The following is a 25,787-nucleotide window of genomic DNA, read 5'->3' on the forward strand; positions in this document are numbered from 1 at the left end:
GTGCTCCAGCACAGGAAGCAGCAGGCTGAGAGTTGATATCCTGATGCAGCTAAATGCCCGGTAGAGATGGCTGTGGGTTCTTCTGGAGACGTTTCTGTCCCTCTTGCCTGTAAAGGCCAGCTTAGCGTGAGTCTGCAGCGCTCGAGCTGATTATGGAGCTGCGTATGCCATGTGTCAGTGGGTCACAGATTGGACTGGTGCTTTGCCACTCGGGCTCTCCCAGCATGCATCCCACAAGGGGTACGGACATCAAAAGGCCCCGTGTTGCACTCATGCTGGAAAGATGAGGAGGCTGTGCCTTTACCATCTGAACAGGGACAGCACAGAGGACACTAACACACATTACAGCCCAAAGATAGATGCAGCAACATGAAATCTGCTCCTGTTGATGGTGAGAGAGAGACAAAGGGAAAACCGATTTGCATTTGCTTAGTAGGTCGTTTAGGATTTCTCACCCTAGACAAGAGAGGCAACACATATGATTGAGATAACAAATGAGAATGTGTTTTTCAGTGGGGTGTTAAGCGTAGAATCTGGTCATTAAATCATTCCTGACAGTGCAAAAATACACACAGAAACAGCATTTTCTCTATAGGACAACAACTCTTCAATGCATAAGGCTTGCTGCCAAAGATCTAAAGCAATAGGATGATCCCACGCATGAATTTGGTTGTTAAAGTTATTTTTGTATTGGAGAAATTAAGTAAAAAATATGTGCCAGACTATAGGAGCCCAGCAGCTCTCATTATCACATCAGGTTCTTCCTCTGGTTTGTGGTCTTTAATGTCTAAAGTTATACAACTCACTCTCATTTTCCTGCTATGTTGGTTTCTGGTCTGTTAGTCACTATACCATCTGATCAAATCTAGATCAACGCAAACCAGGTAACACAATTAGACAATGTTCATTTGGGCATCTTTGTACACTTACTAGGTCAGTAAGTTTTAGTTTTTTAAAAAAGAAATAATTCTTTTATTCATCAAGGATGCAATTAATTGATCAAAAAGTGATAGTGAAGGCATTTATATTGTTAAAAAACTTTTGAAATTTCTATGTATCAAAGAATCCTAAAAAAAAAAAAAAAACGGTATCACTGTTTCCACAAAAATATTAAGCAACACAACTGTTTCAGCATGGATAATAATAATAATAATAATAAGAGGAAATGTTTCTTGAGCACCAAATCAGCATATTAGAATGATTTCTGAAGGATCATGTGACACTGAAGAATGGAGTAATGATGCTGAAAATTCAGCTTTAACATCACAGAAATAAATTACGTTTTAAAATATATTAAAATAGAAAATTTTAAATTGCAAAAATATTTCACAATATTACTGATTTTACTGTTGTTGTTGTTGTTTTGTTTACATTCTTATAAATTGTATTTCAAGGTGGTTAAATGCTTAAGATTGGTTTTGCAGACAAATATAAATTCTTCCCACGTATGAATGTCTTTACAAAGCTAACGACAAAAAAATAAAAAATACATAAAATGGAGTTGGACCGGATAGAGATGGAGCAACAGCCAACAAGTGTCCAGCTTACCAGGCCAAATGCAGCTTAAAATGCATCCCAGGACGCACCTCAGGTAGTTGGTTGAGAGAAGCCCAGAGTTGTAATTGCTACTTTAGAAACTAAAATAGTTTTGATTTGTTGAACATTTTTAAGTCCCTGCATAATTCTTATTCTTCCATTACTTTCATTTATTAGCTCTGCACATAATTGGACATATAGTATGATACTGATACCAAATAATTTAACGCTAAAGTAGACTGACCTTGCCTCAAATTTGCATATGAATGAGATAAAAAGACTGCCAGCAGGCAGATTCATTATAAGCCAGTTTAATTCTCCAGTACTCCGTACTACAAGCCATGAGTAAAGTGTGAATTATCATGATATTTCATATTCAACATATAAATACAGTAATTAATTAATGACTGTTGGGGGCGAGACCTATGGCTTTTTTATACACATTATCAGGAGAAATATTGCTAACAAATGAAGCCTTATTGTAAAGAGTTATATATGGTAACACTTTAATATAATGCTTCATATCTACATCAGTTAACAAAAAACTAATGTTAACAAAGATGAATACTGTAATTAATGTATTGCTCATTGTTAAGTGAACAAACAAACCTTAACTAATGGAACTTTATTGTAAAGTGTGTGTGTGTATATATAGTAAGAATTCATTATGTCTACAGAAACAAGATTTGTGTTCATAAAGGACAAATGAAAGAATTATGCATAAAAACTTTTTCTGCATTTTTTCCCCAAAACCAAAGTCATGTTTAGTGACCTAGCAATGACATGTGCTGTTGAGTCATGCTTTCATTCTTAATCATCTTTATGAAAAAGAAAGGTCAGATAGAGGCATTAGACAGCTTTTAGCCTTTGGCCGATGTTTACTTCCAAGCCAAATCAAACGACAGTAGCATGAGAGACAAGAGAGAGAGATTGTTTTCTTTCTTTCCTTCTTTCGAAGATTTTATAAAGGTTCACTGTCTGATCATGAGTTCAAACATAAAATGTTTAAATATTATCTAACCCCCTGAAACATCTCAAACTATATATACTATGATACAATAAAATGTGACACGGTCTTGATCAGTGAAAATATGTGATAGTGTCTTTTTAAGCTCTACTCTTGGAAGCAACATTTCACTGTTTAACACTTAACACCCACATCATTCTCATACCTCATCACATTTGCATTTCACCTCCAAATAATGCTGTCTTCACAGTTTTTAATTGTGCCCATGGTAATAAATTACCTAATTTCCATCCCATTTCCCGGCCATGCTTTGAAATATATATAAAGCTATAAATGTTAAATCTTTAAAGTTCAATGTTGCGTAAGACTGAATCTTGAAACACATTGCCCTGCCCTAAATAAAGAGACAACAAATCTGCATGGTGTCTATATCTTTCCAGTTTGTGCACATATTGATCTCTGTAGGTGGGTGTTGCTTTCATCCTTCCTAAAACTGCCCCCTGTCGATAGACTTAATCAGATATGTTTTAAAAATATGTTTACACTCTTGGTACAAAATTACTCTTAAATACAACTTTTACGATTATAAAATCACCAATTGAATCTGAGATGTAGTCTAACTATAGTGGCCATTAAACATCTACGCTGTTCTCAAATGGTGACGTACTATAGGTTTTCAAGACGAATGTAACTGATAAATGTTACACTGCGTGTTTCTAGCATTAAATAATCATTATTCACGTGTGTACAGTTTTTGATGGACAGCTGTTGTTCAGCACCACGGACAGCGTTGAGTTCTTCTCTTTCTTCCACTCTCTCTTAAATGACTTTATTCCCTTCTTGCAAAATAAAACTTTCGAGTCCTAAATGAGTTTTTAAATACATTCCTTATGTTTATGATATGGTATATTTACATTCAAGTAATATAAAAATGCAAGATATCACTGCTTATCTATGCATTCAGCCAAACAACTATTAAAGAGAAATGGCTGTTTTTGTACTTACTTCGCTCATATTGAACATCGAATTTATAAGTGCTATACAAAAAATAAATAAATAAATAAAAATACAATGACGAGCACATAACAAAACACAATTCGTGCAAAATATACATCTGAATGCAAAAAATGTCATTGACAATAACATACCACTCTTCCCGAAGCAATATGCAGACATCAACTCATCCAAATATTGTCACTGTCCTACCTTTTACATCTCACAAATACTTAAACGCACACACACACACGCACACACTCACACACATACATACTCATTACATTTCTTCAGATCCTAACAATAAATAAAGTAAACTAGAATGCATTCCATGTTATCTCTGCTACCTTTATTTTTGAAAGCAGATATGGAAATGTCCCTTGGTCTTCAGTCTGGGCCATTTAAAGTGAGTTATATTCAATCAGAGAGGAAAACAAGGAAGCCAGAGAATGTGGAGTACTTCCACCCGCCCATGAGGTTCCCTCTCTCTAGTTTGAGATAGAGTCTGTCTTCACGCTCCAGATGAAGAAGAACACTGTTACTCGCTGCCTCCCGGGTCACATCTTGATCACCGGCAAACGCAGATATTATTGGGTATTCGTTATGCATCAGATTGACCTAATGACATGGAAACACAAGATGTGATCAGATGCATTATAACAAGCCAGATTAACCTTTACTTCATATGGTATCATTTCAAGTATCATTTAAATTTCACTTGTAACTGTTCATTAGATTCTAGTACTTGTTAGGTAGTCCTTATTCCAGTAGTGACTAGTCTCAGTTTAATTAGCCACTAGTATTATAAAAATATTAATTTGCTATTCACTATTCCAACAATAGAACTATTTTGTTTTACTGGTATGAAGTTACCAATTGAAATAATGCATTTAGACTAGTAATGACTTCCAATTGTTCCAATTTTACTATTTCTTAGTTACTAGAAACTAGCACAATAGATACTAACGTCTATTCCAGCTTTGCAAGTGTTTATTTAATATATACAGTACATATTTTTGAGACACATGTCTCCTTATGGTACTAGTAACATTTCTTATTTTACCAGTTACCATTGTGTTGTCATATGAAATGACTAGTCAGAATGGTACTATACCGTTCAATTGAAATCTTAGTAGTAAGATAAGTGTTACTGTTGGAATACTTAGTGTCTAATGAATCCTATTCAATTAGTACTAAGAAAACTGGAAGACGTAACTATTAAATTAAAGAACGAGTAGTAGTGTCAAATGAGTTAGCCTATTATTAGCAAAACTGGAAAAGGTACCAGTAGCAATTGCAATAGTCAGAAATGAATAATAAATATCTGCAATGATAAAAAAAGCAGGTAAAAAAAGAACTAAATGAAAACAGACTTCACCTGGATTGTCTGTCGGTTGTAGACCTTCACGACGTGAAAGCTGAAGCTGTAAATGCCTCGCCGAGGAGCTTGAAATACACTCGCCTTAAGATCGAAGTGATTTCCAATGTTCACTAGTACCTGGAAAGAGGTGTGTGTTCACTTAAGTTAACGTATGTTTTGAGGGGGGAAATGTTACAGCCAACTTAACGCACAGATATGCGTACATGTGAAAGCAGGGTCTGACCTGATCAAAGTAGATCGTCATGGACTTGTTACTCATTTCTGATGGTTCATGGTTAGTTCCTCTGACGGCAGAAAAAGCCACTTTAGCACCAGCAGCGCGGACAGATATCCCAAACGACGAGGTCACTCCTCCTTCGGCGGACGGGTTCGAGTCACACACAACTAAACATTTTCCTTCCAAAACCACCGGTTCTGTGTCATTCTGTCCGAGGGAAAACGCAACGCCGCATCCCAAAAGAAGGGTGGAGGCCAGTACGGCCAAAGAGCCCTGTTCCCTGGCTCTCAACATGACTGTGGAAGAGCAAAAATACTCACGACCACTCTTAGGAGATCAGTGAAGACGACAGAGCACCCCCCACACCCCCATCTCTCTCTCTCTCTCTCTCTCTCTCTCTCTCTCGCATCCACAGCGCGCACGCCTTATCTGAAAACGCCCTAAAAATTTACCGTATGCTAAAGTTTCTATTGCGCAATAATTTTCGAATCAGGTTCAAATTCAAAACTGATGCATCACAGCTAAATACACATAGGCTCTTTAAAAGCACTGTAACCAATTTTCTGTAAAGTAGGCTAAATGTCTTGTTATAGGATACTACTTCATAAACTTTAACAGGTCTGCTCAGCATTTACTGATGGCTAAATTAATTTCAATGTAATTTAATATTGCCAGCTGTAAGAAGGCAATAGCTGTCTCCTCTATGACATATCATTGTTTGTTCTGGAGGTATTCAAAAAAACGAATATGATGTGCTATTGCTCCATCCAGTGGTTGTAAAAAGATATTAAAGCAGTATATTAAAACTAGCGAAGTATTTAGCACTTCAAATTCGAATTCACACATGTAGAAACTATGTTAATCAAATGAAATATGTAGCATATAACCCTAAGCGACTAAATCATGACATAAACGTGCAAAAAACTGCATGCTTTGCTGACAGATTACACATTTTAGGTTAAAAGCAGTGAAATGTATTGCATTACTTATTAATAATTACTTTCTAAATCCCATATCGAAGACCAGTTGAACAAAATTTTGATATAAAATCCACTATTGTTTTATATTGTCTGTACATAAGAAATATCTGTAATTAAATTACAGAAAAATTAATAATCACTTTATTTTTCAAGGGAAAAGTAATTCATTAATTTCTTAGTAATGCATTACACCCAACACTGGTGAAAAGTATAATAGAAAGTGATCCATTTTTTCCTTCACCTGTTCACTGGTCTTGCAGTGCAAGATACAAAAAAATACAATACAAGTCATTCATAAAGGCTGCATGCATAATAATTATAAACAAATTAGTAAAATGCTGTTTCAGATTAGATTTAGATTAGCATGTCACATCACAGGACAACTTCCCATGTCAAGTACTTGAGTAGGCCTACCTATATTGGATTAAAAAAATAAAAAAATAAAAAAAAGGAAAGTAGCAACTCTTAAAGCTATGGTTATCGAAAATTATATTATATCAAATAGATATCTGCAGCCAGCAACTCTTGCATATAAATTAGAAAGATAGCATGATATATGATTAAAAACATCCTGGTTGTTTTTGTCTTTGAACCTAAAAATACTAGCATTATACAGTAGCCTATTTTTAGTTCTGTGATGTTCCAGATTTTCAAGCCTATGTTTTTTACATAACCTTATGAAAATAAAATATACTTTAGCGGTCAGTGGAGAACTCTTAATACATTTTTATGTGACATATTTTGTAGAGTCACTTTTTAACAACATTAAATCAGTTGGGGTACTGTATATGCACCAGTTTTGCAATTTGTTGAAGTGTGATGGGCCGTTCTTTAAAGCACATTTGCTGCAGATTGTTTAGATTTATCATACTTGCACACCACAAATTTCATTTAGTGCCATACCTTTTCAATTAAGAGTTTTGTTGACACAGTATGCTAACAGAATCATTGTACTGCTGAAAGATGAGAGACTGAAGCAGGTTCTTTTACAGTATTTCCCTGTGTTTTAAGGCATCCATTCTTTCTTCTCTTAACAAGATCCTGATGAAAAGCAGTCCCACAGAGAATGCCAGTTTAGCAGAAGGCATTTGGGACCATATTAGTGTCTTGTTTTTCAAATTTTCCTCCACATTTCGGTACGTCTAGTTTGAACACAGTTGTGTCGTTAGGTGCATCTAATATGCTGCTATAGTGGAAAATGAAACATTGACATTCTTACATGTTCAAATACCACATGACAGAATGCCTGTTCATGTCTATCTCGTTTATAATAGCATAAACAAAATTAAAAAATACAAACTTTTAATGATCTGTCTGTCTGAACAAGGTGGGCCATATGCCCAACCCCTAACTTAGTTTTTTTGTTTTTGTTTTTTACACAAACTTTGTTGGTCTATTCACATTGAATAAAGTTTTTTTTTTTGTCATATACTATAGGAACTTGACAAAACTCACATTTTAATTGTGCACACGACAGGCACCCATATTTAAAAGTGTACAAAGTATTACTTTAATCAGCAAATCACTGATTAAAACCACTTGGACAAACTTCATCTGTTAGAATATTCACGACGATGTTAGCAAAGTCTGTCCACGTATGAGAGAAGGGATCCTGTTAATCCACTCTTCGTGTCCGCAGGTCTTCTGTGCACTGAGGCGGATTACGCAGATGTGTTCAACCTGTTCCATCAAACAAGTCTTCAACTACACCGTGAGTTCTGGGAATAGCCTCAACCTTTTTTTTTGCAATGAATCTCACATAATCTGTATCGTGTCCTCTAAGCAGCCTCTTCTAATGACGGACTGCTTATTATTGTAGCTATATTGTCTCTAAAATTTATCCTTCGCTTCGCCACTACAATTCGCATTTCATGGAATTCAAATTTGAAACCCTTGGGGAGAATCATGGTGCCGCGGGTGAAACTGCTTGTTGGTGAGTAAATATCAAAACAGTGCGATAGCTTATGAAAACGAACATAAATGTTATGTTTCATTTATTGCTATCGACCAAGTAACCTATTGGGAACAATATACATGTTCCCCTTTAAGTTTAAGCCATATTCTTATATTTAATGTGTCATTTTGTTTGCAATGTTGATGTTTACATGAAAGCAAGTTTATCACTAAACCTCAAGTGGCAGTTAGAACACTCAATAGTGGTGATAAAGTTGGAAAACGCAAATCAACATGTCTTTGCTTATTGATATTTTTGTTATTTACTCTTTATTTATGTACTCTGCGGGACATACAGAAACTATAATGTCATAACTGACTGAGGAAAGTGTGTGTTGGCCATAATTTTGACGTGATGTAGTGTTAAAAGCCATAGATAGAAATGACACTTTATAAACACTAAATGCAAAGGCAGTATACTGTACATTAGAGTTGTATTGGCACATTTAAGAACTGTTTAAGCATGAAGCAAGCTATTCTTGACCATCATTATCTCTGATCATTATTCATTTTAGCAGTTGTTGCAAGTCTTGTCAATCTGGGATTTTCTGGAGCACCAACAGCACCACCGAAGAGAGTTTCAGGTAATTATCTCTCATCTTAAGTGGGCAAGAAGGGCATTGTGATCTCATGCAAAAGCAGTATTGATTGATTCTAACAATGCAAGTAGTTTTAATCTCACGGCAGTCTTTTTGCTTTGTAACGCTTTGTTTCTTCAGTTGAAAACAACTCAGGTGTGACACCGGCGGGATTGTGCGGTTCTTGGGTCAAAGAGCCTGATGGAGGACTTTTTACATCTCCTAACTATCCAGAGAAATATCCTCCTGACCGAGAGTGCATATACATAATTGAAGGTTACTCATCTTACATTCTGACCATTGTTAATGAGTTATAGTTCCATATTTAACTCAAAGTTTTAATTGTGCCATAGCTTCTCCAAGGCAATGCATCGACCTGTATTTTGATGAAAAGTATGCTATTGAGCCATCGTGGGAGTGTAAGTTTGACCACATTGAAGTCAGGGATGGACCCTTCAGCTTTTCTCCTATCATCGGCCGTTACTGTGGACAAGAGAGCCCGACCTATGTTAGGTCCAGTGGACGATACCTTTGGATAAAATTTGTGGCAGATGGTGAACTAGAAGCCACTGGATTTTCAGCTCGGTACAATTTCACCCAAGGTAAGAGTTCTGTTTGTGTCATCGGTATATACAGGCACTGGGTGGCTGAAATCGCGTTTCTCGGTTGAAATTTTGGGGGGAGGGTCTTGGTCCGGAGGGGGGGTCACAGCGATGTCCATGGTGCCGGGCCTGAATATATCATGTTGCCCAGATCTTGAACCAAGGAGCATCTTGTTCTTCAGTGGAAGAACATCTGACCATCTGTATAAAGAGTCACATGATCAGTGTCACAAATTTACTTTTTTGATCAGTAACCTGGAAAAACACTTAACACACTGGAAACTTTACATCTTTAAGTTTCTTTGTTTTAAATAGTTCAGCATGTTACAGCTTTAAAGGGTTAGTTCACACAAAAAATGAAATTCCTGTCATTAATTACTCACCCTCATGTTGTTCCAAACCTGTAATACCTTTGTTCATCTTTGGAACACAAATTAAGATATTTTTGATGAAATCCGAGAGCTTTCTGACTGATAGACTGCAATGTAATTACCACTTTCAAGACCTCTTTCAAAGACATTGTTAAAATAGTCAATGTGACTACAGTGGTTTAACCTTAAAGGTGCCCTAAATTGAATTTATCTTGGCATAGTTGAATAACAAGAGTTCAGTACATGGAAATGACATACAGTGAGTCTCAAACTCCATTGTTTCCTCCTTCTTATATAAATCTCATTTGTTTAAAAGACCTCCAAAAAACAGCCGAATCTCAACATAACACCGACTGTTACGTAACAGTCGGGGTGTACGCCCCCAATATTTGCATATGCCAGCCCATGTTCCCAACATTATGAAAGGCATTAGACAAGGGCAGAACTTCTGGATCTGCACAGGTGAATCAACAGACTAGGTAAGCAAGCAAGAACAATAGCGAAAAATGGCAGATGGAAAAAAAACTGACATGATCCATGATATCATGATATTTTTAGTGATATTTGTAAATTGTCTTTCTAAATGTTTCGTTAGCATGTTGCTAATGTACTGTTAAATGTGGTTAAAGTTACAATCGTTTCTTACTGTATTCACGGAGACGAGAGCCATCGCTATTTTCATTTTTAAACACTTGCAGTCTGTATAATTCATAAACACAACTTCATTCTTTATAAATCTCTCCAACAGTGTAGCATTAGCCGTTAGCCACGGAGCAAAACCTCAGATTCATTCAGAATCAAACGTAAACAATATAACGGTATACAATACTCACATAATCGGACGCATGCATGCCGCATGCATGACGAACACTTTGTAAAGATCCATTTGAGGGTTATATTAGCTGTGTAAACTTTGTTTATGCACTGTTCAAGGCAAGCGCGAGCTCTGTGGGCGTGGAGCACGAGAATTAAAGGGCCAGTAGCCCTGAATCGGCTCATTTATAATGATGCCCCAAAATAGGCAGTTAAAAAAATGAATTAAAAAAAATCTATGGGGTATTTTGAGCTGAAACTTCACAGACACATTCAGGGGACACCTTAGACTTATATTACATCTTTTTAAAAAAAGTTCTAGGGCACCTTTAATGTTATGATGAGACAAGAATACTTTTTGTGTGCAAAAAACAAACAAACAAAAATAACGAATTCATTCAACAATTTCTTCTCTTCCGTGTCAGTCTCCTACGCTGTTCACATAGTAAACACAGAGCAGCATTTCCGGGTTCTACGTAAGAACACCAGCTTTTTGGGAACGAATCCTTCAAATTGCATTTTGAATAGCAGATTTTGTTTATTTTTGTGACTTTTGGACTCTGCTGTATCTATTGCAAAACAAAACGCATACACAGTTATAATGTTGGTTTCATACTGGTGATTTATTCTTAGTAAGAATCCTACTTGTTTTGGTAAATGCTGTGTTCTGTGCTCAGGTCTGATGGCCCTGCATTTGTAGTGCAAGCACACATGCAGCAGCTGAGTGGGGGAGGTTTGTGATGTCTCTGATCCCAGTTAATGAAAGCTTGTCTTCAGAGGAGCACACTCAGTCTGCTCCATGTCCTGAGCTCTCTCCTCCTACTTTAGCTTCACCAAATCCTATTGAAAATATACACTTTAAAAAATAAAAAAGGGGTTTTCGCAGTGATACCCTAGAAGAGCTATTTTGGCTTCCCCAAAGAACCTTTCAGTGAACGGTTCTTATAAGAATCATTTTGTGTCTTAGTGTGAAGAACATTTTATAATCTAAAGAACGTTTTTCCACTAGAAAAGTTCTAGTCCTTTTGTCCATTGGAAAGGTTTCATGGTTGATGAAGGTTCTTTGTTGAACCATCAATGCCAATGAAGAATCTTAATTTTTAAGAGTGTATGGGATGGCCAAAATAATTTGTTTTATGCATTATTGTTGGGTTGCAAAGGGGTCATAAATCTTTTGTCAGAATATTTATAATCCATAATCACATCATTCAAAGAACGGACAAAGAAAAAAATGAAAGTGAGTGTTTTTTGACTATTTGACTGAGGTTCGAGACAGATGTGATGTCCGACTAAATTTGGCCGGTCTTCCTGATTATGTGATGTTAGGCTAAACTTAAATTCTGATTACACCAGTGTTCATCACAGCTGCCTAATAAACACTGAACAGCAATGCTAATCTCCTCTCAGCGCTAAATCCAGTCCAGTTTTCGGTAATGAAGCAGGGACATGAGGAAGAACCTGGTGGAGAGGCACCTGCAATAACATCATTGTCCTGAGCAGTGTATATTTTGAGAGCCCTGAAATAAAGGAAGCATACAAAAATCCATGCATCACCACAAAAATCCTATGCCATCTACACACAGTGGAAACCCAACCAAACTGTTTTTTTTTTTTTTTTTTTTTAATTTACAGTTTTTATATACACAAATTTTTCTAATCATGAAAATTGAAAAGCAAACTAATTTTAGGATTACAGTCAATGATTTTTGGTTATATGTACATCTGGAATACTGTAAAATATTATCCTGCACATCAAAAATTAAAGATTTATCAGAGACCTACATCCATGCGTCCTGTTACATCATCATAAAGAATAATCTTATCCAAGCTGTGCCAGAGGTAAGAAAACACGAGAGGATTATGGCGAATCCCTGAATGATTTTTGGATTGAAACCCTAAAGGACTCAAAATTTTTTGGAAATGATAAATCTAGAATCTAACTGATTTACATTATAAACTGGCCAGAGCCTATTTACTGTTTAAGCCTGAAATACTGTGCAAAAAATACGAACAGGTTTCTGTAAACACACCTACATCTTATTACTTTGCTTCCTCACACTGTGCTGCCTAATCTGTGTGAGGCTGGAGAAGGGATTATTAATCCACGTACAATCATGACTCAAGCCTCAGGACATCATTTCATTCCCTAATCCTATGTGTTTCAGTTAGGCTAAAAGAAAATAAATGATTGTCCTGGGACAGAAGTTCTTCAAGGTCAGGGGGAGAAGGAAACAATGCGTTTTATTTATCTGTGTTTGTCTTTAAACTATCAGTGTAATAAAATTACATATGTTTTTAAAGGTGCCCTCGAATGAAAAATTGAATTTATCTTGGCATAGTTGAATAACAAGAGTTCAGTACATGGAAATGACATACAGTGAGTCTCAAACCCCATTGTTTCCTCCTTCTTATATAAATCTCATTTGTTTAAAAGACCTCCGAAGAACAGGCGAATCTCAACATAACACCGACTGTTACATAACAGTCGGGGTGTACGCCCCCAATATTTGCATATGCCAGCCCACGTTTCCAACATTATAAAAGGCATTAGACAAGGGCAGCCAGTATTAACGTCTGGATGTGCACAACCAAATCATCAGACTAGGTAAGCAAGCAAGAACAATAGCGAAAAATGGCAGATGGAGCAATTATAACTGACATGATCCATGATAACATGATATTTTTAGTGATATTTGTAAACTGTCTTTCTAAATGTTTCATTAGCATGTTGCTAATGTACTTTTAAATGTGGTTAAAGTTACCATCGGTTATTACTGTATTCACGAAGACAAGAGAGCCGTCGCTATTTTCATTTTTAAACACTTGCAGTCTGTATAATGCATAAACACAACTTCAATCTTTATAAATCTCTCCAACAGTGTAGCATTAGCCGTTAGCCACGGAGCACTATCAAACTCATTCAAAATCAGAAGTAAACAATATAACAGTATACAATACTCACATAATCCGACGTATGCATGCCGCATGCATGACGAACACTTTGTAAAGATCCATTTTGAGGGTTATATTAGCTGTGTAAACTTTAAGGCACTGTTTAAGGCAAGCGTGAGCTCTGTGGGCGGAGAGCACGGGATTTAAAGGGGCCGCAGCATAAAATCGGCGCGTTTATAATGATGCCCCAAAATAGGCAGTTAAAAAAATTTATAAAAAAAAATCTATGGGTTATTTTGAGCTGAAACTTCACAGACACATTCAGGGGACACCTTAGACTTATATTACATCTTTTAAAAACCTAATCTAGGGCACCTTTAAAATATTTCCCATGTTCTTATGAAGAAGTAAACCTATATCGCCCAGAGGTTTGGGGTCAGTTTCTCTTATGCTCACCAAGGCTGCATTTATTTAATCTAAAATACAGTAAAAACCAGTAGGCTAATCCTGTGAAACATTATTACATTTTAAAATAATTGTTTTCTATTTGAATATACTGTAAGGTTCCGAATATAAGAAGACCCTGCTTATAATGCCCCCCCCCCATCCCTTTTTTTCAAGCTGTACGTTATGGAAAAAGGCTTTTTAAAGACCAAATCTTGTGTTTTATAAAGAAAAGGCATTTATTTGAAAATAATTTTCATATTGCATATTTTAATTTTTGAAAGTGTGGTAAATACTGGTAAAATGTCCCAACAATCACATTTTAAAACAAAAACTTTTTGGCATACCATAAAAATAACCTGTAGCCCATCTGAATGATAACAATTAGGCTATCTCATAGTGAAAACCATGCAGCCTACCAAAATTTCATTAACAGTGGAAGTGAAATCTTATTGTAGTACCGTCTTAAGTTTTAAAATCACGTAGGGCTTTAGACGGTAAGCTTTTCTTTGACTGTTAGCGTTTTTAAGACTTTTTGCACTCGCGATCTTCTAACATTACACTCTGACATGCCGTATTTCTTGGCGCACTCGTTTTACGGATATTTTACCACCTATTGTTGCCGGTGTATTATCGACATGTAAAAGTCTAGACCCTGAATATAAGACGAACCTGTTTTTTCATATGTATTTCTAAGAAACAATCAATATTCGGAACAATATGTGCATTTTAAAATGTAACATATTCCTGTGATGGCAAAGCTGAATTTTCAGCAGCCTTTACTCCTGTCTTCAGTGTCACATGATCCTTCAGAAATCTCTCTAAATCAGTCTGATGATTTGCTGCTCAAGAATCATTATTGTCTATGTTGAAAACGTTTATTCAAAAGAAAATCTTACTAACCCTACACTTTTGGACGGTAGTGTATTTGCACTGTTTTGCGTGCTGGTCCTCACCAGACTTCGTAATCAGCATTACTTTCCTTGCTAAAGCAACTTTCACAGAAAGATAATTTGGGATAACCAATGTTTTTTTGGGGTTTTTTTGATGGTAAACAGCATAACATAAACCTTTAAATTCATGTCCTGCAGAGATCTTTTCAGCAATAGGAACCCACACATTTTGATATTTTGCACAATTTTATGTGAAGCTACTGAACATGAAAACACTTGTTATTTTGTGGGTTGTATGATCTTTATTCAAATCCTTAATCACTCTTTTTGTATTTTGCAGATCCTGATTTCAAGGACATTGGAGTTCCACCACCTCTTCCAAGTAAGTTAAATAATTTTTTTAAAAAGTTTACTTTCTCTGCATATTAATACCAGTTTACCACGATACATTACTGTGTTTTCATGGTGTAGTATGTGAGTTTGAGATGAGCGGGCCAGAGGGCATTGTGGAGTCTGTAATGGTTGCAAAAGAGGGCAAAGCGTTGCAGACAGAGGCTGTAGACTGCAGGTGGTTCATAAGAGCTCCTCCCGGCTCTAAGGTAAACCTCTATTCATAAGTGTATTCAATGAAATTAAAGTCTTTTCAGTAGTGTTTATCTTGTTCCGCATTTCCCTTTCCAATAATATCCTGTTATTCTCCATTATGTTTAATTAAAAATATAAATAAAATAAAAACAAACAAATGTCAACATAAATGTGTCTCCTGCACAGATCTATTTGCGTTTCCTGGATTATGAGATGCAGAACTCCAATGAGTGCAAGCGTAATTTTGTGGCGGTGTATGATGGGAGCAGCTCGGTGGAGCATCTGAAGAATAAATTTTGCAGCACGGTAGCCAATGACGTAATGCTGCTGACTTCAGTAGGTGTGATTCGCATGTGGGCCGATGAGACCAGCCGCAGGAGCCGATTCCGTATCCTCTTCACCACCTTCCATGAGCGTGAGTCATTCAATCATTTTTTATCTTAACACATTTCAGTAGCACATATAGCTTGCTTTCTAACATTAAAGTTGTGATTTACCTCTTATTTTATCGGCATATTGGACTAACACATTATAAGTGCTGTACTGAGTCACTTCAGCAGTTTTAACTGCATGATATGGTAACGTCTCATGTGGTTTCGTCTATAATTATAATTTTGCTCTTCAGCTCCATGTGAAGGAGATGCATTCTTCTGCCATAGCAACATGTGTATTAACCACACATTGGTGTGCAATGGTATCCAAAACTGTGTCTATCCTTGGGATGAGAATGGCTGCAAAGGTATGTAATCACATATTCCAAAATGAAATACTTGCATAAATGTATTTACAAAGCTAATGTAAATAATAAAAGTTAAGCACATTAAAGGGATATTCATCCAAAAAATGAAAATGTCATCATTTACTCAGTGTTAGGGAAAGTTACTTTTAAAAGTAATGCATTATAATACTGCATTACTCCCTAAAAAAGTAATTGCATTATTTAGTTACATTTTATGGAAAGTAATGCATTACATTACTTTTGCATTACTTTTTCTCACCTGGGCTGGGCTAGCTTGTTTTTTAATAACAACAAAAAAAGTTGTATTATTGGCAAATGTGAAGGCCCTTTCACACCAAAAGTGAAATGAATAATCCTCAGGCTAAAAGAAATGCAAATTCACGCCTGTACAGTAGAGGGCACAGCTCAAACAAACATTTCAGCTGTACTGCCATTCTGAAATACAGAAGAATAGGATACAGTAGAAGCAAAGCTATTGGTTAAAGCTGCAGTCCGCGATTTTTCCTCTTTGTCGCCATCTCTGTTTGAAACCTGCAATTGCAGTCATATGCGGAACAGTTATCTGTACGTGCGGTGTGGATACTGTATAAGAATTTTCACTGGAAAATATCATTCTGAACAAGTAAGTAACATGTCTGCCACTTTTGTTCAGACCAAATGAGGAAAAAAGCATTAGGCCTACAATAAATCGTGATGCCAATGATGATTAAGTCTAACGATCGCTTAGCTCTGATCATGCCAAACCGTGCAAATTATTCTTATTGTTATATTTTGTTCTCAAATTGTTAATGTTAACAACATCAGCATTGTGTGACTGTGTGTATTTAGTGTATATTAGCGTTACCTGTAGATTTCAATTTCTGTAGCCACTCCACAGTCTGAAGTCTTTTGCTTTTTGACTACGGGTGAATCTCCAGTTGTCACTGATGACTGTCATTTGGACCTTTCTGGATTACAATCCACCATCAAAATGATAAGTTTAATTATTTCAGCTGCTGTGAGAAAAGACTATCAGCAGCATCCTCACGTGATAAAACCGACTAGCCTGGACGGGACTCCTTCCTTTCTGTTTTCGGACGTGACGTAGTGATGCAAAGACGAGCTGCTGCATGCTCGAATTTCCCGCGGAAATCCGCCATGTCGCTCTTATTATAAAACATTATTACAAGCTTACCGTTGTGAATCGAGACAAGACAATTAGATAGTTTTGAACACTGGCTGGTTATGTACTTGCTCAAAAATTGATTTTGGATCATTTTTAACCAAAAAAAGTTACGGACTGCAGCTATAATAAAGTGAGATTAAATACATCAAGTACATTTGTTTAATTTAATATATTTAATTATTGCAGCTTTGTGCAGTATTATGAGATTTCATTTCACTGTTTTATTCATTTTGAGGAATACTGACCCTGTTTTTGTGCAAGTGAGATGAGTAAATGCTCACATTAAAGGATTAGTTCACTTTCAAATTAAAATGTCCTGATAATTTACTCACCCCCATGTCATCCAAGATGTCTATGTACTTCTTTCTTCAGTTGAAAAGAAATTAAGTTTTTTGATGAAAACATTCCATATAGTGGACTTCAGTGGGCACCAAAAGGTTGAAGGTCAAAATTACAGTTTCATTGCAGCTTCAAAGCGTTCTACGCAATTCCAGACGAGAAATAAGAGTCTTATCTAGAGAAACCAATACTCATTTTCTAAAAAAAAAAAAATTAAATTTTATACATTTTAGCCATAAATGCTCATCTTGAACTAGCTCTCTTCTTCTCTATTAGAATTCCAGCAGTGTAGACACTGCTAAGTGTATTACTGCCCTCCACAGGTCAAAGTTTGAACTAAATTGTCATATACAATATGCTAGTTCAAGTATATAACAATTAGTTCAAACTTTGACCTGTGGAGGGCAGTAATACCCTTAGCAGTGTCTACACTGCTGGAATTCTAATAGAGAAAAAGAAGAAGAGCGCTAGTTCAAGATGAGCATTTATGGTTAAAATGTATATAATTTTTCATTTTTTTTTAGAAAATGAGTGATGGTTTCTCTAGATAAGACCCATGTTCCTCGTCTGGGATCGTGTAGAATGCTTTGAAGCTGCACTGAAACTGTAATTTTGACCTTCAACCGTTTGGAGTCCATTGAAGTCCACTATATGGAGAAAAATTCTGGAATGTTTTCATCAAAAAACTTAATTTCTTTTCGACTGAAGAAAGAAAGACATCTTGGATGACATGGGGGTGAGTAAATTATCAGGAAATTTTAATTTGAAAGTGAACTAATCCTTTAAGTCTAGAACTACAATCATCAAATAACCTTTGGACTTACTTGTGATTTCTCTCAACATGGCGACAGGAGAGCCGTCAGTCAATACATGGGAAAACAAAGTAACTTACATTACTTATTTGAAAAAGTAATGTAACTTTGATATTTTGTTGTAAATTTAAAAGTAATGCATTACTTTACTAGTTACTTGAAAAAAGTAATCTGAATACGTTACTCAAGTAATGCGTTAACCCAACACTGATTCCAAACCTATATGACTTTCTTTACTCTGTGGAACAAAAAAGAAATTATTTTGAAGAACTGAGGGTGACAGATACATTTTTCAAAATATCTTCTTTTGTGTCATATAGGTAAATGATGACAGCATTTTAATTTTTGAGTGAACTATCCCTTTTTTAGTAGGCTACACTATTTCATGCGAAAAAACAATTATTTTAAATTGTGATATTTCACAATATTACTGTTTTTACTGTATTTTTGATCAAATAAATGAAGAGTTTGGTTCCAAAACGCAATAAACGGCATTTTCAAAAAAATCGAGTTTCCGCCAAAATCAGTATTGTATATGGTCAGTATTGAAAAGTCATTTATTAATTTTGTGCAAAATGCGATATCCGTCGTGTTATTCTGTCATGTTCCCTCCCTTTCTTTCCAAAATGCGACAAACGCCAGTCTCCTTTTTCTCCAAAACGCGATATATCCGCTCTCAACCAATCACAACGCACCATTCCACCCACTGTAAACATTGAAGGCTTTTTAAAAAGCCGATTTTAATAACAATGTACTTGGCAAATGTGTTTATTTAACAGTGCGGTGGCGCAAGATACTCTTTAATCGGTAATGACAAATAATTTATAACATTAACAAGATGACCCGTTGAATTCATTTTGGGAGCGACGGCTGAATGTATTTTTAGTAAAATCTCTGTACATAAGATAAATATTGGCAAAGTTTAGACTCTGTCATATATGTGTGAATCAACTTACTTTGTTGTGTATTTTCAATTTGAAAAATAACTTTTATATTGATGGATTAATTGCATTTTGAAAAAAAAGTGTCATGGATTTATTGCATTTTGGGGAAAAAAAATAACATGTTTTTATAATAAACTTTTTAAAATCAAAATGTAGATTTGAACTTTTAATGTTTTTATAACCAAAAGATGCTATGTGAAAGTTTGAAACAGAAAATAGTGGTTTTCATCTTGCCACTTTCTTGGTAAAGAAAACACCTTTTTACTCAAATTAATCAAAATGGAATTATTGCGTTTTGGAACCAAACTCTTCAAATTTGGAACTCTTCAAATGCAGCCTTGATGATAATAAAAGACAGCTTATTAAAAATATTACCGACCCTAAACTTCTGATCGTTAGTGTATATTAATTTAATTATTTGTCATTTAATTATTTTCTAGATTCAAAACATTATACCACATACAGTATTTATGCTCCTCTCACACAGAGAAAAGAAAAGCCACTATCCTGGACAGCCTTGACAACACCAATGTAACCATAATTGGAGTGACCTGCGGAGTGGTGATTATCCTGCTCACCGTGTCGATAATCATTCAAATAAAACAGCCACGGAAAAAGTACATAATCCGCAGGGACGAATTCGACCCCACCTTGCTTCACGAGGCCTTTGAACCCCCGCACTATGAGCTGTGCACGCTACGGCAAGCAACCTCATCCGATGGTGAGGTGTTACCAGAGGATTTCCCCAAATTGCAGCGCACCTCCTCCAAATGCATCCACGGCCACCACTGTGGCTCGCAGGTGTCCAGCACTCGAGGCAGCCGCAGCGATCTCAGTCTGCGAGATGCTGCTGCCATTCTCTCAGAGATGGAGACGTCCGCACAGCCCCCGTTCCCTCTGCAAGCCACCCCTATTGGCCGCAGGAATATTCTGGTGATGAAGCACAGCTACTCGCACGATGGGGCAGAGGAGTGCGACCTGGATGATGAATTTTATGATGGGCCCACCACCAGCCACGGGCGAGCTGCAATGGACAGAACTGTGCATCGGTCAGTATCCAATGACTTTTGATGGCTTTCCATGCACAGTGTTTGGATAGATTATTTCTTTATTGTCTATTGTCTGTTTTATTTGTAGTAGCCATGCACTTGGTTTGTTTTGTTTGTTGACAGACAAAATTTCCTTGTCTAGTCATCATTTTCATCATTTTGCATCCATAAAGGAATATCAACAAACAAGGCTGTATATGCATTAAATGTATATGTGAACCATTAAACTGTCAAGTTTTCTTTTCCCGTTATGCCTATGACAGTGTGCTCACTGTCTAGTCCATATAATTTGATGACTGTTATGCACTTTTGTTTTACTCCTGGTATCGAGAAATAATATTAGGACACATAATCATTGCATATGTATAATGTAAATACTTTAGATTCATGCTGTTTTGTGTGGGTATTATTTAAAACATGACATACAAATATGTCATTACTGTTATGGTTATATTCACCATTGGGTTTTTTTTTCTGTAACAGGCTTCTCTCTTGAATTGTGTGGTTTAATTTAATGCTGTTTTAATTTATTTGTATTTTCATTTATTTTATGTCTGTGTGAGAACATCTGTGCTTGTTTTATACTTTGTTACCCTTCATACTCCAATTTTCATTCTCACATCACATCACTGATAAAATTACAAACAAGTGCAGTTATGCAGTCTGATTGCATTTATTGCATTATTATAAAATGTCTTGTAGAACAAAATGCTCTTTTCCCACTGCATGCCTCCTCTTTCCTCGCCTATTGGTAGCATTTTAATGTGGTCGTAAGCGCCACAATGTAAACATATCTATGTCATCCTCGACATATTAACATTTAAATACGATTTAAAAGTGCTGTTTTATTACAAATGCCATTAAGGGTTGAAAAAAATAGCCAGAAGATGCTGTGCGTAATGAGCCGCATAATAGTGCCTCCCACTGGTACACAAAAGTAATTGCAGAGGAGGAACTTTCACCACTCTTAAAAAACACCCATAGAAAAGGATTAAATTAACAGGCTGTAAGTCTTAAACCAAAAATTTGTTAGGTTTCTGCAATTCTGAATTAATAGTATTTGTCCATCTGTACGAAGCACGAAGTGATAGAGAGCGGAACTAATGACGCTTCGGTCTGTCGTCGGACAAATAAGTAGATGCACAGAATGTCAGTCTAGTAGAATAAGGTGAAACATCTGTGGTGTTCTTATACTATATAGAATACGCAGACAATATACCAGTCTGTATATTTTCAAGATGACGCTGTTAATTTATTGAAATGTTTAGCTCATTGCGTATCTGACCGCTTTTAATCGCACATCTGTCAAAAGTTGCGTGTCTTTGGACATTCAGTAAGGAGGTCAGTGGATTCATTTCAGGATGTCTGACTTTGGCACCGAATCAAATCTATGCTCAGAGACTAAGCAGGGATCAGCTGGTGAAGGTACTTTTAAAAAACGACTTGGTATTATTGCAACTTGTGTCGTCGGAGGGTCATTGGTCGCTCTGTATGCAGTGACCGGACCGTTTGTTGCACCAGCACTGAGGAAAGTTTGTCTGCCATTCGTACCTGCAACAAGGACACAAATTGAAAATGTTCTAACGGTTTTGAAAACTAGATCAGGCTCCCTGGTAGATATCGGCAGCGGAGATGGACGGATTGTGAGTTTCCAGATTTGGACTATTTTGTTTTTTATTTAGAATTTGCACTAACAAACAGTATCATTACTGTAGTATATCAATATTAAGTTTTAAAGGGTTAGTTCACCCAAAAATGAAACTTCATTTATTACTTACCTTCATGCCGTTCCACACCCGTAAGACCTTCGTTCATCTTCGGAACGCAAATTAAGATATTTTTGTTGAAATCCGATGGCTCCGTGAGGCCTCCATAGGGAGCAATGACATTTCTTCTCTCAAGATCCATTAATGTACTAAAAACATATTTAAATCAGTTCATGTGAGTACAGTGGTTCAATATTAATATTATAAAGCGACGAGAATATTTTTGGTGCGCCAAAAACAAAAACAAAATAACGATTTATTTAGTGATGGCCGATTTCAAAACAATGCTTCAGGAAGCTTCGGAGCGTTATGAATCAGCGTGTCGAATCAGCGTTCGGAGCGCCAAAGTCACGTGATTTCAGCAGTTTGTCGGTTTGACACGCGATCCGAATCATGATTCCATACACTGATTCATTTATGCTCCAAAGCTTCCTGAAGCATTGTTTTGAAATCGGCCATCACTAAATAAATCGTTATTTTGTTTTTGTTTTTGGCGCACCAAAAATATTCTCGTCGCTTTATAATATTAATATTGAACCACTGTACTCACATGAACTGATTTAAATATGTTTTTAGTACATTAATGGATCTTGAGAGAGGAAGTGTCATTGCTAGCTATGCAGGCCTCACGGAGCTATCAGATTTTATATCTTAATTTGCGTTCCGAAGATGAACGAAGGTCTTACAGGTGTGGAACGACATGAGGGTGAGTAATAAATGACATTATTTTTGGGTGAACTAACCCTTTAACTACATAAAACTACATAAAAGTATGTTTGTTAATCAGAGTAACCTGTTTAGTTAAACCATTATCCCTGAATCTCCTAAAAATCTTATTCCTGGTTTGTTGTAGGTTATCGCTGCAGCAAAAAGAGGCTTCAAGGCAGTTGGCTTTGAGCTCAACCCATGGCTGGTCTGGTACTCCCGTTACAAAGCCTGGAGGGAAGGTGTTCATCATAGCACATCTTTCTATATTTCAGACCTTTGGAAGGTGAGAACAGGTCAATAATAATCTAAATGTGGATCTCCTTTTGTATTTTTAATCAACTGATTAAGCAACTACTGATCAATATGATCTGTATGAAATCATAATGTGATATAAATGTCATTAGACTTAAAGCAAATTCCAATCTGATGTGAGCATCCCTATGCCCTACTCAATCTGAAGAGCAGAGCCCTTGAAGTGGGGAGTTTGGAAGGAGCAGGGCACTTGTGTGTCATAATGTACCTTTTTGGAACGCGTTTGTCGAAGGGAATAATGAAAGATAACATAATTTCCTCATAATCTTCACCTGGAATGTTACTATTACAGTGCAGCATCCATCAGCCTACTCTATTAACTGTTAATGTAATTGTTGCAAATAAATATACATTTTATTATAAAGCCTCTTTATCTGTATATATTGTGTGTTCTGTATCTGCTCTTAACTTTAAAACTTGCAGTCTCTTGTTTGGACACTGTAAGACAACACTTAACATTTCTACTATTAAACTCATTTCTTACCTATGAAACTTATTTAAACTTCATATGAAATGTATGTCGTAAATGTGTGTAAAATATCACAAACAAAACGACTTGAATTATTCTGTTTATACTTTAACCCGAACTATCTTACCCTCTAGCTTTAAAATTAATTTTGAGGATTCGCCACTCTGGGTCGCATGACCATTAACGATAAAATTTCTTAGTCACATGTATCCTTCGCTAACAGACTTGTGAAAGGGCCCTTTGTGAAGGGATTCAGGTGTTCACTTTCATTTGGAATGCCCCTACAAATGGTGTCCCCTTTCAGAAGTGCCCTTCAAGAGTGCAAAATTGCCCTTGGAATTTGGAATTGGCCCTTAAAGTCGGTGTGAAACGGAAGTTGCGATAAGTCTTTTTTATTGCAATGTATATCCGATTGAAATGGCTTCTTGAAGAAAATAAAATGTAGGGTAGGACTTGATTTTGTCCATCCATACAGTAGGGTGATTGTAATTTGCTATTGCTGTGACCTCATGTGAGTGACAGGTTGTTCTGCCCTTGTGCCAGTAAACACGTCATCAGAGAAGAGTTGTTGTTGCAAAAGGGAGGGGTAGTTATTTTGATTAAAGATTACAAGGGCATGTGACTTTTACAAAAATAGTGATATGCACAGATAAATCATTTATAATAAATACTGCTTTATCCATAAAAATAAGAACTTACTATTTTGATTTCATGGTGACATTAAACTGTACGGAAGAGGATTAGGGCCAAGCAATAATAAAAAAATGAAACCATCTCGAGATTAAACTCGTTAAATTACGAGAAAAAACTAGTTAAATTTCGAGAAAAAGGTCGAGATAAAATGTTGAGAATAAAGTCATTAAATTACGAGAAAAAAGTCGTTAAATTACGAGAAAAAAGTTGAAATGAAATGTTGAGAAAAAAGTCGTTAAATTTCGAGAAAAAAGTTGAAATGAAATGTTGAGAATAAACTCGTTAAATTACGTGAAAAAACTTGTTAAATTTCGAGAAAAAAGTCGAGATAAAATGTTGAGAATAAAGTCATTAAATTATGAGAAAAAAGTAGTTAAATTACGAGAACAAATTCGTTAAAATATGAGAAATCAGTCGTTAAATTACCAGAACAAATTCGTAAAATTATGAGAACAAATTCGTTAAATTACGAGAATTTGTTCTCGTAATTTAACGACTTTTTTTCTCATCATTTAATGAGTTTATTCTCAACGTTTTATCTCAACTTTTTTCTTGAAATTTAACAACATTATTCTCATAATTTAACGAATTTGTTCTCGTAATCTAATGACTTTTTTTCTCGTAATTTAATGACTTTATTCTCAACATTTTATCTCGACTTTTTCTCGAAATTTAACGAGTTTTTTTCTCGTAATTTAATGAGTTTATTCTCAACATTTTATCTAGACTTTTTTCTTGAAATTTAACGAGTTTATTCTCAACATTCTATCTCGACCTTTTTCTCAAAATTTAACAACTTTAATCTCAAGACTGTTTTATTTTTTTATTATTGCTTGGCCCTAATCCTCTTCCTTAAAACTGTCCTTCTTTCATAGGTCAGTTTTTCAGAGTACTCCAATGTGGTCATCTTTGGGGTTCCTCAAATGGTAATGTAATGTGTGTGTGTGTGTATATGTGTATAATATGTATATATGTGTGTTTCCCTGATAATGCATCTAATCTAAGATCTGACAAACATTTTTTTTGTCTCTCCACAGATGGAGCAGCTTGAAGTCAAGCTCCAAACAGAGCTTCAGAGTTCAGCCAAAGTAGTAGCTTGTCGCTTTCCTTTTCCCACTTGGACTCCTGATGATGTAGCTGGAGAGGGAATTGACACTGTGTGGATTTATAATGCCAAGACATTCAAACCACACATCGGAAATGATAAAGACAGTGAGAGACAAGAGATGCCATAAGTCTTCAGCAGTGATGAACTAGGAAAACGAATACTTCTTTTTTTACAATATTGAAAAACATTTTGTCTCTGTAATATCATTGTAAAATTCAGAATATATTGGTGTCCTTAGGTTCATAATAAAATATTTGTTTTAGTAAAAACAAAATCTATATTTTTTTTTTTTCAGCTTTTATTTTATATGACTAAGAAAGATATTTTATATATCAGAGCCATACACACCACCAAATTAACTTGTTTGCATTGTGGGGAACAAATGACCCCATACAAAATATTACTAACTTACTACAAAAAAAAAGCTAATGAAAAGTCCCTACCATGATAGAAAAAGGTGTGTTTGTGTGTTTTGCAC

The 25,787-nt window shown here is 35.8% G+C and overlaps 3 protein-coding genes across 8 annotated transcripts; 2 read left to right on the forward strand and 1 right to left on the reverse strand.

Moving 5' to 3' along the window:
- Window positions 1-1,831: 1,831 nt before the first annotated feature.
- Window positions 1,832-5,479, reverse strand: cbln2a (cerebellin 2a precursor). The gene is made up of 3 exons (XM_048163923.1): window positions 5,101-5,479; window positions 4,875-4,994; window positions 1,832-4,114 (listed from the first exon to the last, which is right to left on the reverse strand). Exons 1-3 carry the CDS (start codon window positions 5,386-5,388, stop codon window positions 3,914-3,916), a joined length of 609 nt encoding a protein of 202 aa, XP_048019880.1. The 5' UTR covers window positions 5,389-5,479; the 3' UTR covers window positions 1,832-3,913.
- A 2,066-nt stretch (window positions 5,480-7,545) lies between these two features.
- Window positions 7,546-20,910, forward strand: LOC125251040 (neuropilin and tolloid-like protein 1). Of its 4 annotated transcripts, none has more exons than XM_048163917.1 (10): window positions 7,546-7,785; window positions 7,894-8,007; window positions 8,543-8,611; window positions 8,747-8,881; window positions 8,959-9,207; window positions 14,961-15,002; window positions 15,092-15,219; window positions 15,392-15,620; window positions 15,831-15,944; window positions 19,692-20,910. In XM_048163917.1, the coding sequence occupies exons 2-10, from the start codon at window positions 7,980-7,982 to the stop codon at window positions 20,273-20,275; spliced, it is 1,578 nt and encodes a 525-aa protein (XP_048019874.1). In that variant the 5' UTR covers window positions 7,546-7,785; window positions 7,894-7,979; the 3' UTR covers window positions 20,276-20,910. The 4 variants fall into 4 exon arrangements, with proteins under 4 accessions (XP_048019874.1, XP_048019876.1, XP_048019873.1 ...); XM_048163919.1 differs by having other exon boundaries at window positions 8,546-8,611; XM_048163916.1 differs by having other exon boundaries at window positions 7,546-8,007.
- A 416-nt stretch (window positions 20,911-21,326) lies between these two features.
- Window positions 21,327-25,578, forward strand: atpsckmt (fATP synthase c subunit lysine N-methyltransferase). 3 transcript variants are annotated; one of them, XM_048163922.1, is made up of 5 exons: window positions 21,332-21,678; window positions 21,751-21,896; window positions 22,873-23,010; window positions 25,077-25,127; window positions 25,239-25,578. In XM_048163922.1, the coding sequence occupies exons 1-5, from the start codon at window positions 21,615-21,617 to the stop codon at window positions 25,434-25,436; spliced, it is 597 nt and encodes a 198-aa protein (XP_048019879.1). In that variant the 5' UTR covers window positions 21,332-21,614; the 3' UTR covers window positions 25,437-25,578. The 3 variants fall into 3 exon arrangements, with proteins under 3 accessions (XP_048019878.1, XP_048019879.1, XP_048019877.1); XM_048163920.1 differs by having other exon boundaries at window positions 21,348-21,896; XM_048163921.1 differs by lacking the exon at window positions 25,077-25,127 and having other exon boundaries at window positions 21,327-21,896.
- Window positions 25,579-25,787: the final 209 nt, after the last annotated feature.

This window comes from Megalobrama amblycephala, linkage group LG17 (assembly GCF_018812025.1).
Source record: "Megalobrama amblycephala isolate DHTTF-2021 linkage group LG17, ASM1881202v1, whole genome shotgun sequence".
NCBI classification, from domain to species: domain Eukaryota; kingdom Metazoa; phylum Chordata; class Actinopteri; order Cypriniformes; family Xenocyprididae; genus Megalobrama; species Megalobrama amblycephala.

Bases quoted from the DNA above. Each gene is read 5' to 3' on its own strand.
- atpsckmt (XM_048163920.1), top strand. From the start codon at position 21,615: ATGTCTGACTTTGGCACCGAATCAAATCTATGCTCAGAGACTAAGCAG. The intron at 21,897-22,872 runs GTGAGTTTCCAG...GGTTTGTTGTAG, and splicing joins GCAGCGGAGATGGACGGATT to GTTATCGCTGCAGCAAAAAG. The intron at 25,128-25,238 runs GTAATGTAATGT...GTCTCTCCACAG, and splicing joins TCTTTGGGGTTCCTCAAATG to ATGGAGCAGCTTGAAGTCAA.
- cbln2a (XM_048163923.1), bottom strand. From the start codon at position 5,388: ATGTTGAGAGCCAGGGAACAGGGCTCTTTGGCCGTACTGGCCTCCACC. The intron at 4,995-5,100 runs GTCAGACCCTGC...ACCTCTTTCCAG, and splicing joins TGACGATCTACTTTGATCAG to GTACTAGTGAACATTGGAAA. The intron at 4,115-4,874 runs GTGAAGTCTGTT...CCATGTCATTAG, and splicing joins ACAACCGACAGACAATCCAG to GTCAATCTGATGCATAACGA.
- LOC125251040 (XM_048163916.1), top strand. From the start codon at position 7,980: ATGGTGCCGCGGGTGAAACTGCTTGTTG. The intron at 9,208-14,960 runs GTAAGAGTTCTG...TGTATTTTGCAG, and splicing joins TCGGTACAATTTCACCCAAG to ATCCTGATTTCAAGGACATT. The intron at 15,003-15,091 runs GTAAGTTAAATA...TTCATGGTGTAG, and splicing joins AGTTCCACCACCTCTTCCAA to TATGTGAGTTTGAGATGAGC.